The 13318-nt window shown below is 40.0% G+C and overlaps 1 protein-coding gene across 8 annotated transcripts in view; it reads right to left on the minus strand.

Annotated features, from left to right (window-relative positions):
- The window catches only part of PTPN1 (protein tyrosine phosphatase, non-receptor type 1), an 82190-nt gene that overhangs the window by 41646 nt on the left and 27226 nt on the right, over positions 1 to 13318 (minus strand). For 3 of the 8 annotated variants that reach the window (XM_014539680.1, XM_014539683.1, XM_014539682.1), the window contains exon 2: positions 999 to 1106. The exons of 4 other annotated variants lie outside the window; for them this stretch is intronic. In XM_014539680.1, the coding sequence (XP_014395166.1) occupies positions 999 to 1012 (14 nt within the window). In that variant the 5' untranslated portion in view covers positions 1013 to 1106. Of the gene's footprint in view, positions 1 to 998; positions 1107 to 13318 lie in introns of those variants that run through there. One more of the 8 variants, XM_005866192.2, reaches the window with a different exon arrangement.

The raw sequence follows: 13318 nt of genomic DNA on the forward strand, positions 1-13318 counted from the left end.
AGATAAGAAAAAGCTAAAGGAGTTCATCACCACCAAACCAGTATTATATGAAATGCTCAAAGGTATTCTTTAAGAAGAGGAAGAAGAAGTAAAAGGTAAAGATAAAAATTATGAACAACAAATACACATCTATCAACAAGCGAATCTAAAAATCAAGTGAATCAAAAATCTGATGAACAGAATAAATTGGTGAATATAATAGAATCAGGGGCATAGAAAGGGAGTGGACTGACAATTCTCAGGGGGAAAGGGGTGTGGGGGGTGCGGGAAGAGACTGGACAAAAATCGTACAGCTATGGATGAGGACAATGGGGGGCGGGGGTAAGGGCAGAGGGTGGGATGGAAACCGGGTAGAGGGGAGGGAGCTATGGAAAAAAGAGGAACAACTATAATAATCTGAACAATAAAGATTTAATTTAAAAAAATGTTAATATTAAAAGAAAGAAAGAAAGAAAGAAAGCTAGTACAGAGGAATGCAACATGGAGAACTAGGAAACACGAAGGAACAGAGGATAGAGAGGCCCCAGCACACACCTAAAAAATAAGCCAGAGCCCAAACACATCAGGGTAAGAGTAAAGCTACACAATAGTAAGGATAAAGAATCCTCAAAAAAAAAAAAAATACAATTATCTTTTGGCAGCTTAATAGGGCTTTAACATTGTCATTTACTTAATTTTTAACAACTCTTACGGTTATGCTACCAAAAATATTAACAAAAAAGTACAAAAATTGCTTTTTAAAGTGTCATTGACTTTAAACCTTATTTTTACAGTCCTTAATAGTATGTGTTTTTTTAATCACTTATGTTTTCTGTTTAATGTCATGAATTTCACCTTGGGCAGAAATCAATAGGCAGAAAATGAATCAGACTTACAGTAATTGATGTCAATAAAACATATTGGAACCAGTATCTTTTTAAATGCCGAGAACCACAGAACTATTCCTGTAAGAGAACTGTCTAAAAAATTTAATCTACTTTCACTTCTGTTTTGCTTACCTTCTGCTTTCCATAAGGACAGTTTAAGTATTTCAGGCCCTGGGGTTGGAGCACGTTGCCAGAGGATAGTGGTGCAGTTGACTAAGGATGCAAGTAGCTGGCAGACATCTGGAAGTGGAAGGTTTACACCTTTCTTTACAGGGAATCAGACTGCCAACCACTAGTTCCTCCCTCCATGGTTAATTTCCTAAGCTCAATGGTCACAGGGAGGGACCTTATGAACCCACATGATATTCCTATTCTGAAATGACTGAGAACCATAATTACGAAACTGTATATTCTTTTGTGCATAATTTAGAGTGTGAATAGGAGGAAAACAGAATGTCATAATGAAACCAGATTTGGTTAATAATTTCTTTAATATTCTAAGAGCAAAACATGATTCTGTTACCATACCCAAAGAAAGGACTTTTGCATTATTATCAACCAATAATCTAAATACTTTCTAGTACAATGTACTTTTCTAGAACACCATCTGGGGAATTAGGGGTGAAGAAGGAAAACATAACCAATGCCCCAAAGCATGAAGTGACAGTTCTTTAGTGAGATCACAAAAATAAAATAACTTGGGAAAAGAGGTGACCAAGTTCTTCCTACATGGCTTTACAAAGAACTCTGTGTATATGGATTAAGGAAGCAAGGTTTAGATTTGATGTATGAGTTTCTTCAATTCATCCAAAGACAAGGTGGACAAAAGTGGGTTTACAGTTGAGTATGGGAAACAATTTATTCTCACATTATTATTTAATAATTACTAGAGACTGGTACACAAAATTCGTGCACAGGTGTGGTCCCTAGGCCTGATCGGTGATCAAAGCGTGAGTATCTGGCATAGAAGGGCAGGTGCCAGCTGATCTGTCAGCCCTGGGAAGCACCTGGGCCCCCACATGTCCCCCTCCGCTTGAGTCACGGCACCTGAGTCCCCATGCGGAGATGCAATAAGCGCGGCCGGACGCTGTGGGCCGGAGCACAGTGTGGGCCTCTGGGCCACTCAGTGGCACCGCTCGGAAGCCAGGCAGGCAGTGTGCTCTCTCCTGGCTGGCCTCGTAGACTGGCTCCTGCGCGAACCCATGGGGAGCCCGATCAGCCCCTGCGGTCCTGGTGGCTGTGGCCCAGCTCACCTGGAAGATGCCACATGGGTGCAGGGCGGGCTCCTCGTGGGTGCCCAGCACTTGAGCACAGGGGCTTCCCTGGCACGCAAGCCCTGGCACCCCAGGGGAGGGTAGCATGGGGAGTGAGAGTGAGCTTGGCGGACACCCTGCATTCTCACTGCACCTCTGTCCCCGTCACCCCTGTCCCAGGTAGCCGGCGAGAGGTCACAACGCGTTGCCGATGCCTATCATGTTCTGCACCGTGCCCTGGTGGTCAGCACACATCATAGCGAGCAGTCAAACTTCTGGTCGAACAACTGCGTGAGGGGACAATTTGCATATTAGGCTTTTATTATATAGGATTGTATTATTTTCCATATGAACAACTGTGAAACTACTTTTGCCCCACCTTATATATACTGAGCATGGATTATGTGGCAGGCACTAAGAATATGAACGAGAGGCAAAAGTCCTGCTGCCATGTACCTTGAGTTTCAGTGGAGAAGATAGCCAGATAAACAGATTAGGCTAGGTTCTGAGCTAGGCACTGCCAAATGTAACTCTCACAAACACATTCATGACTAGTCACCAAGGTTAGAGAGGAATAACAGTATAACAGACGAAGTAAAGCCCCCAAACAAGTGGATACTCTCCCTACACTCCCTCCCCACCACCAGGATCTGATCACTCAAGGAAAGGCAGAATGAGTGGTATAAAAACCCCAATCTGTATCTGTGCCTGTGTCTTTCTTTTTGCTTCTTCTTGTGGGTTAAATTAAGGGTTCTAGCACTGAAATGTCCCTAAGAACAATGGTATCAGGTTGCACACATAAAACTACCATCCATTATGGATAAATTAAGGATAACCTGATCTATGCAGATTTCTCATTTTTTTTAGACCCCAGTCCATGAATGAGATGCAACTCTACTGACAAAAAGCTAATTTAGAATGTTGTTAAATAAACAGCAAAGGTCTTAAAAGCTGTAGGGTTTCAGGAAAATATCTCTTTGGTGAGAGAAGACATTGACAAAAACTAAAATCATCACTTTAGTAAGTGCTTACTATTTACCAAGCCAAGTCATGCTAGTCTTATCATGAGGTTACAAGAGAAAAAACCTACTTGAGTCCATAGCCTGTGGTTTCCTGTGGTTTTTTTTTCCACCAAGAAGTCATGCACTTCTCAGTGTTACCTGAAATTCCTACTTGAGAGCTCTTCTGAATAAAACAAGTGAAAGTAACATTATGGGAATGACTTTACTGACACTCTAATTTAGTTCTTTTAAAGTAACTTATTCATAACATCAGCATTGAAAATCATTAAGTGGCACATGTCACAACTGCTCACAAGACATCTGAACAAGTGGCAAGATGCCGCTGCTATAGGCATGTAAAGTGTATTGGAGTAAGGTTCATTCTTGGTGCTGTAAATTTTGTGTTTTGACACATGTATAATGACATATATCCACACTACAGTTTTATTCAGAATATTTTCACTGTCCCAAATCCTCCTGTGCTCCATCGATTCATCTATCCTTCTCTCCCCCACCCCCAAACCCTGACAACCACTGTTCTTGTTAATCTCATTTTGACTTTTCCAGAAATGTCATATAGTTGAAATCAGATTATACTTAGGCTTTGTCCACTTTTTTTTTCTATTAGGTTGTCTCTCTTCTAAATGATATACAGTGTTCCTTATTTATTCTAGAAATTGTCCTTTGGTGGTTATATACTGTGCAAATATCTTTCTCTGTATCATTTGTCTTTTGCTGTGTATCAAACCACCCCAAAACATAATGGCTTTTAACCAGCAACTTGTTCATGATTCTAGAGGTTGGCTCTTTGGGCTGGGATGCCGTGTCTCTGTTCTATGTGATGTTAGCTGGGTTCTAATAAGCACTGTGGTCAGCTGGTAGCCCCATGGTCTCACATATCTGATGCTTGGCTGGCTACTGACAAGGGCAATGGCAGTAATCAGGCCACATGGTACTCACCATCCGATAAACTAGCCTGGGCTTGTTCACATGGTAGTGATTGTACAATTCTCAAAACAGCAAGAGAGGGCAAGGCTCAACATGCAAATATTTTTTTATACCTCTGTTTATGTCATGATCACCAATACTCTGCTAGCCAAGGACAAATTCAAAAGTGATTCTCTACCTCTTGATTAGAGTCAACACTCAGAGGGGAATGCAGACAGGGGTGGGAGGAATTTAAGACTACTTCTACAAATTAATAGTGTCTTTAAATGAAGAGAAGTTTTTAATTTCAATGTAGTTCTATTTATCAATCTTTTACTTTACTGTTAGTTTTTTTTTAGTATCCTGTTTAATAAACATTTGCCCATCCCAAGTTAAAAAATACATCCTCCTACATTATTCTTAAAAGTTCAATGGAAGAAAAATATTTTCTGCACATTTTAATTTATATCTTAATTATACCTCAAAATGTTGGAATAAAACATATAGATGACAATATGACATGTCTGTCCCTTTAACAGCTGTTTATGTGCACAGTACGCACAACTTTAATAAGGATGCCTAACTTATTAGCAGGCAGATGCTCAATGTCTGCTGGACAATGCACACATAGTGGTAGGGTGGTTTGTCTCTTTCTGTCCTGTGCCTACTAGTCTTTGAGATGTGTTTTTCTTACTCATATAAGCTACTTACATATTTTAAAGTAATAAATTCTTTGTCTATGCTGGAAAACACTTTTCCAATTTACCTGTTTGTACATTACAAAGTTTTTATGTATGGGAAATTAAATTTAAGTGTGGTAGGAGGATCACAAAACTGTCAAAATGGTAATTATAGAACTGCTACTGCTAGTTGGCAGAATTATTATTGGTTTTTATTTTTCATTTTCCCCCAATATTTCTACAGCAAATATGCATTACCTGTGCAATAAAGTATAAAAGTAGTTTTAAATATTTATGTATTCACTAGTGGACCAGTGCACGAAATTTGTGCACGTTAAAAAGGAATTAATTAGAGGAAATATTTTAATACTGCTATTTGCCCTTTCTCTATAATAGAAGTGTCAGAGATGAAAGAAAATTAGTAAAATGTATATGACAATCTTCCTCCTATCAGAGTCTGGGGCACACCGCGGGACCAGAGTCAAGTCCCCGCCCACCCGCATGCACCTGGAAATCGCACGAGACCCAGACCTGACCGGCCCCACCTGCATTGGGCGAGATCCAGACCTGACCGGCCCCACCCCCATCAAGCCCCACCAGGCAGGGGGCGTAGCCTCTGGTCCCCTGTCAAGCTCCGCCAGGTGGGGCATGCAGTCTCAGGTCCCCCGTCAAGTCCCGCCGGGCTGGGGGCATGGCCTGAGGTCCCCCCTCAAGCCCTGCCAGGTGGGGGCGTGGCCTGAGGTCCCCTGTCAAGCCCCATCGGGTGGGGGGTGCAGCCTCAGGTACCCCGCCCTAGCCTGGCACCACGCAGCCTCAGGTCCCTGCTGATCTCTCATTAGGAGAACCCCACCTCCGCTGTGGGTGCAGCCATCTTGTGATGGTGTGATGAAGTAAGGGTCAATTTGCATATTACCGCTTTTTATTATATAGGATACCTATTGATCATTTTCTCTGCAATTTCCTTTATTGCTTCTAATAGCAAGTCTTTCTCCTTAGTATTCTTCCTCACTTTTAAAAAACATTTAATCTTAATCCATCTGGGTTTATTTTTTCCTACAATTTTCAACTATGCCTATAATATTGCTTTTAAATCTCACACTATGCTAAGAATAAGTGTTTCCTATGGTTCCATCAGCTTAACAGTTCCCCTATACTCAGTGTAATCTCTGTGACTGCACATCATGGTAGCTCAGATTGTATATTACAGAGAGCTCCTTCCCCCTCTCCCTAAATTCAAACAGAAACAAAATGCAGATGCATCTGATAATTTAAACTTCAGAATGAATAAATTACTATTTTTTCAGAGATAGGTAGAATTGTTTTTTGTTTGTTTATTCAGAAGTTGATGCAGGCTAGATTCATTCTTTGCAACTATTTAGCAAATTAAAGATCAAGAAGAACACAAGAGACTAAAATATAGAGAATTTTGTACTACTGTAGTATTTCTGTAGTTAAAATGAATACTGCTGTTACTTTGTTCTTTTGTAAGGAAAAAAAGGGCAGATGGCTGGTACAAACCCCGCCGCCACATTTATCTATTATGTATTATTGTGTGTATTTTGACTTGTAGTCAAATACAAGAAAAATTAAAAACATTAAATTACTTCTGTTCACCATGTTCATAAGCAGGTCTGTTAAAACAAACAAACAAACAAACAAACAAACAAACAAACAGTTTTCTCCATGTCAGTTACCTGACTTCTAACTTTCTAACTTCAATTGGAGCAAATTTCTTAAGTATATTTAATTAAAAAGCAACTTTTAGAGTAACTACTTCAAATTAGATCCAGCATAAAGCAGCAGTATCTTAACAAATTAAATTATTATATCTTCCCACCACCTCAACATATTTAGTGAGATGGTATCTTTTATAAAGGTTCTATCCCTTCCTTCTCTCGTCATAGCTTTGGACAACAGCTGCATGATCTTTTTGGTCATCTGCCTTCTTAGAGATGAATACATAAAAATACATTTATTTTTTATACAATAGGAGGCGGCAGTAAACCTTTGCTAATAACATATAATCAATTTTTAGAAGCTTTTGAAGGCTGACAGATGCTGAATCCTTCCTCAAGAGAGTTTGCTCAATATCTCAGTACCACATCTAAAACTATATAGGAACCAAAATCCATATATATATTTGCAGGATACAGACATGGGGTCACTATTATTACATAATAACTGAAGCTATTGCAGGGTCAATATCCTTTAAAGATATTACAATTAGCTGAACACTCTCCCTTCAAAGGTTCACAAAATGATGATATCTAAGTTGGGTTAGAGAAACATAAATCTCTAGGACTAAATGGAGCAATAATTAAAATAAATAATTCTAGAAACACTGAATCTAATGACACTTTCATGTAATGGCACTACATAAACTAAAAAAAAAAAAAATCACTATTAGAATGTTTTTTTCCTACTGTGCTAGAAAGCAATCTTCACAAGATTACTCACAATAAACAGTATAACATTTCACTGTTCATTAGAGGACAGAACAGTTAAAAAGCCAAACTGTAAAGTTCTTTTAAAGGTAATTGGCTTTACCACCCAAGTATATTCTTTAAAGCAAATTCTTACAGAAGATGCCAAAGTCATGTTTTGAGGATCACCTTGATGCAGGAGGCAGCTGGTCGATGTTTCTAACTCTCTATCCCTCTCCTTTCCTCTCTGTAAAAAATCAATAATATATATATATATTTTTTTTTTTAAAAAAAAAGAAAAGACCACAATATATCATTGTACTTGCTGCCAATTTTTGTCCTTGCATTTCAAGTTATGACAGTGTTGGTGGGGCAGGTTCTCATAGTCTCTGTCCTCAATGAGTTCCCTATATCTGCGGGAATACCACCTGTAGCCACAACAAACACTGTTGAGTAGAAAGTATGATCAGAGGGGAAAGCTACCCTACAGGAAGAGGGGAAGGCATCAAAGTTAGCTAGCAAAAATGAGAACAGTCAAATCAAGGGAAACTGTGGAGCAGCCACATTTGGTGCAGAGGAAAGAGATCTTCCTGGCATTGCTGACTTTGGTTGGCATCAATGGGAGGAAATAAATAGCTTTGTCCAAGCTGTTCTACCCAGTCTGTTCCAGCACTGTTGCTTGAAAGGAGAGCTCAGCAATGAAGGCTGAGGTGAAGAAGGGATGGCCATTCTCCATTGCAGCAACCTCAGAAGCCTGATGCTTTTGTTACCCTCCAAGCCACCATTACACCAAAGATCAGGAAGGAGAGATGGGGCCCACACCTTGCTACAGTGGCCTGCAACTCATGTCTGTGTGCCTAGACTCCTAAGGATACCCAGGATACACATAACACTTTCACAAGTTCCTGTCTCTACTTAACAGGGCTGGACAGGCTTTTCCAGAAGAGATGATATGGAGTCTCCCCAGCTCAAAGGAGCAGACACTCATCAGGCCTGGCTTGTTCACCAGTGCAGCACAATTCCTGCAGACACAGGGCCCTCAATAAGGAGTTACTAAATGAGTGTGCTAAACAGGATCAGAAAGAACTGAAGTGAGAGCTATGAATTTGGAATTAGAAAACAGATATAGCACGAGGATGACAGTGGAAAACAAAATAATGACTGACTGCATAAGAAAGTACCAATGACCCAACTAACTTTGAGAACTCTGTCTGCTCTGTCTTTGATCTCCTCAATAGAAAGCTCATGGATGATTTTCCAGAAATGAGTAATTTCTGGCTATGATACCCAGGAAATGGCTGGGTGTGATAGAAACATTTTTTGGAAGAAAGTGATGCTTCCTCCCAATCCTGCAGGCAGCCCCATTTTCTAACGTGGTATATTCCTGAAGAAGGCTGCATTCCTCCTTATAAACTTGGGAAGGAGCACGTCAATGGCTGGGATATCTAGGTTTGTACATGGAGCCCCCACGCCAGGCTGAGGAGAGATTCAGTGTAGTACAAAGCACTCTCAAATCAAGACACACTGGGACTCTCCGCTGCTAATATTCAGGCAGGAATGGCAAATGCTGTCTTACCAGCTTCTTGTGCCACAGAAATTGCCATGATGATCAGCTTCCTACAGGCTATACTCTGAATGTACTTCCAGGTTGATGGGCACCTCAGCCCAGACCCAGGATGGTATCAGGTCCTCTCCTTGACATACAGAGGTGGTTCTGGCTCCTTTGATCTAAGTGTTCAAAAATGTTTTTTTTTTTAAAGTATTTGTTATGATTATGGGATTTACTTCAAAATAAATCAGAGCTAGGAGGAGTTAAAGAGAGAAAGGGGATACAAATGAGAGAAAATGGGTCATAAGTTTAACAATTATTGAAACTGGGTGATGGATACATAGGGGTTCATTATATTAATCTCTCTACTTCTATATGTTTGAAAGTTTTCATTAAGGAGTCTTAAGATTCCATTTTTTTAAAGTGGGAGGAATGATATGTTTCTGAGAGATTACTCTGGCTTTTTGATTCTGGGAAAATGGTGAAAGCAGTAGCATAGTTTTTAATTTGCCCTGAATCCTCCTATCTAATAAAGAGGGGATAAGCTAATTGACCCTCACACCATCGCAAAGATGGCAGTGCCTGCAACTCAATTAGCCAATAAGGAGGGAATAAGCTAATTGACTGCCCTGCCCTCAAAGATGGCGGCGCCCAGTCCCCTCAGACCCACCAGGGTGGCAGGTGTGCTGCAAGGCCAGGCCCGCCTCCGGAGTTCCCCAAGCCCCTCAGCCCCCTAGTCCCCAAGGGCCGCCCGAGGCTCAGGTAACCAGGGCTGAGCAGAGGCTTGCACTGCTGGCAGTGGCAGAACCAGAGGTGTAATGGGGGCGTCGCCTTCCCCTGATCGCCGGGTCACCTCCTGCCCCTGAGGGCTCCTGGACTGTGAGGGGGGGTAGGCCGGGCTGAGGGATCCCCCCTCCAGTGCATGAATTTTCATGCACCGGGCCTCTAGCTTCTCCATAAAAAAACACACAGCAACAAGGATAGTAAAATGAATTCCTCCAACAATTAAGACAAACCTAGGGTTGAGTCACACTTTGATTCTGAAAGTACCAATAAGTAGAGATAGGCCACTTATTCAGACCCATGTGGTATTCACATTTGTGTGGGAGGAAGTAGAACCAACACAGGTGACTCTGATGGCTCTGGAAAGTTTGATAGGCCAATCTGTGTTAGAGTCAAACTGGGAGTAGATTCTGCAGGCTCCAATTCCCAGTCAGGGAGTGCCTGGTTTCCCCTCCCCGCAAGATGCTATGGAAGTATAGACCCAATGGATTCTCAAAACTAAGAAACTGAAACGCCCTTCTAGGAGACAGTTTTGAGGAAAGAGGAGATTAAGATAAGAGGTAGGATGGGAGGAACAGGGAAGGCAGATCTTAGAAAGTACAAGATCTTTTTAAAAACCACAAAGATCACTGAAGAGAGAGCCTGAGGGCCCTGAGCTAGAATATCTATCTGATCCACCCCCTCCTTCCTAAAACTATAAGGGAAACACTGTTCACTTAAAAATGAGCAGACAGCCCTAACCGGTTTGGCTCAGTGGATAGAGCGTCGGCCTGTGGACTGAAAGGTCCCAGGTTCAATTCCGGTCAAGGGCATGTACCTTGGTTGCGGGCACATCCCCAGTACGAGGTGTGCAGGAGGAGGCAGCTCGATGTTTTTCTCTCATCAATGCTTCTTACTCTCTATCCCTCTCCCTTCCTCTCTGTAAAAATTCAATAAAATATATTTTTTTAAAAATGAGCAGACAAGGGACAGTTGAGTTCCATACAGCAGTATCATATTAATGAGAAGAAGGGACAAAACAATATCCCAGAAAAGAAAGCTAGAAAAGTGCCCATAACAGATGAACACTAATCCAACAAGCTAAAAGAAATTAAGAAAATGGTAGAAGCTCCCAGTCAGTGTGGCTCAGTGGTTGAGCATTGACCCATGAAGCAGGAGGTCACGGTTTGATTTCTGGTCACAGTAAATGCCCGGGTTGCGGGCTCAATCCCCAGTAGGGGACATGCAGGAGGTAGCCAATTGATGATTCTCTCCCATCACTGATGTTTCTTTCCCTCTCCTTTCCTCTATGAAATCAATAAAAACATATTTAAAAAAATAAGCAAATCTAAACTGGTAAGCCTTATATTAAAGATGAGGTTTCTTTAAAAAAAGATGGTAGAAGCTATGGAAGAACATAAATGAGAATGAGAAATCAAAAAACAAGGCAACTGGAAAAAAATAAAGATTGAAAAAGAGGTGAAAGAAATCAGAAAAGAAAAGAAAAAATATTTTCAGAAATGAAGACGAAATGAGGAACATAAGAATAAACGTATTTAATGCCTTAAAAGAAACAGAATAGAGAAGAGTTTTTAAAAATCTCAAAAGAAATAATCAAATAGAAATAGGTTCCTTGTATTAATGCTATAATTTTTCTGTAAGTCAAAATTATATTTAGTATTTTGAAATTATATTTAATAAATTTTCATTTATTTTTTAAATAAAAAGATTTTAAAATTTTTGAGAGAAGGTGAAAGAAACATGATAAGCAAAGAAGATCAAACATACTCATAATAAGCTGAGTCCTTGAAGAAGGAAACCAAAACAATGTAACAGAAGAAATACAATAAATGATTAGATTTTGAAATAAAAGGTTAAAATAAAATCTGTTGGGAATCTAAGCAAAAAGATCAAGTCACTTATAAGGGAAAGACAATTAGATTGTCTTTATATCAGAAGACGATGAAATGACAAATTCAAATTACTTTAGGAAAGAAAATAGGACCCAAAGGTTTTTATATATAGACAAAATGGCTTTCAAATATAAAGGCTGCAGACAAACTTATGAACATTAACTTACGGAACGATGTTTCCATAAACCCTTTCTGAAGAATATAGTAGAGAATGAGTGTCAGGCAAACAATGACTAGAGAAATATAGAAAGAACTCAGAGTAAGCATTAATATTTATCAGTAGAGCTAAGACAAAAGGATGGTTGTAAGGAAGATGATGTACTATATAATGTAGAGTACAACTATCAAAAAGGGAGTATGAGAGGCAGAACACGAAAAATTTTGAAAAGTAGAATAATCTTGCTGATTGGTTTCACAGATATAAACAGAATCCTCAGATATCAACTTTCTCTCATTTGCTGTGTTACTCGACAAATAATCTTGCTGATTGGTTTCACAGATATAAACAGAATCCTCAGATATCAACTGTGAATACTTCAAATCAGATGCTGGAGGAAAGGGAAGGGAAAGAGAATAGACGATTACAGTCATGCACCACTTAACAGCAGGAATACATTCTGAGAAATGCATTGCTGTGCGAACATCAAGTGTACTTACACAAACCTAGGTGGCATAGCCTATTAAACACTGAGGCTAGGTGGCATATACCATCGTATATGCAGTCCGTCGTTGACCAAAATGCTGTTCTGTGGTGCATGATTGTTGTAGCTAACTTCAATACTGCTCACAGAAGGAAATCACAGTAATACCCCTAAACTGAGGGAACTAAAGGTATATAATAAACACTATGTTAGTAAAGAGGTAACTATTATATCCATTTGTACGTCATAAGTGTCTATAGATGCAAGTGGTGGACCTTTTTAAATTAAATTCAAAATATCGTGGCAGTTAACTGGCTAAAATGCAAACATTCCTAAATACCAAAAGACTTAATGATAAAATTAAGAATTCTAGTATCTATATATATAAAAGGCTAATATGCAAAGTGTCCCCTCGGGAGTTCAACCAGGAGACTGGGAGTTCGATTGCTCGCTATGATGTGTGCTGACCACCAGGGAACAGTGCGGGACAAAGGAAGGCCCCAGCCAGCAACCGGAAGGCCCCAATCGGCCCTGATCACCGGCCAGGCCTAGGGACCCTACCCATGCACAAATTTCATGCACTGGGCCTCTAGTGTATACTACAAAGATATAATGGAAAATAAAGGTAACCAATGTTAACAATATAGTAGCTTCTACTCTTCCAAACTTTTCTCCAAACAATTGCAAACATAAATATTGAATTCTTACTGCTTGTTTTTATATAGTATACATATTATTCTATAATATCATCTTATAATCAGCCATCTAACCTACCTTCATTTACTCATGTATTTTTAACTGGGTTTTATATGTGTATCAGTCACATTGGCAAATAGAATAAATCTGTCACTCCCAGTATTTTAGCAATAATTTAATTTTCTTAACTTGTTACTTTACCTAGAACCTCCAAAACAATAAAAGCTGGAATAAGTTAAAAATAAACTCAACTAACCCTGGCTAGTTGGTTGGACATTGTCCTGTGCACTGAAGTGTTGCTAATTCAATTCCTGGTCAGGGCACATGCCTGAGTTGCAAGCTTGATCCTTGGTCTCCCTGGTCAGGGGCCTGCAGAAGGCAGCTGATTCATGTTTTGCTCTCAAATCAATGTTTTTCTCTCTCCCTCTCCCTAAAAATCAATACAAATCTACACTAATAAAAGAGAAACATGGTAATTAGCGTACGACCGCTACCCTTCCCATTGGCTAATCAGCATATCCTTATGCAAATTAACTGTCAGCCAAGATGGCGGCCGGCAGCCATGCACTGAAGCAAGCAGGGAGGCTTGCTTGCTCCAGTGACAGCG

The sequence above is a fragment of the Myotis brandtii genome, unplaced genomic scaffold (assembly GCF_000412655.1).
Source record: "Myotis brandtii unplaced genomic scaffold, ASM41265v1 scaffold225, whole genome shotgun sequence".
NCBI classification, from domain to species: domain Eukaryota; kingdom Metazoa; phylum Chordata; class Mammalia; order Chiroptera; family Vespertilionidae; genus Myotis; species Myotis brandtii.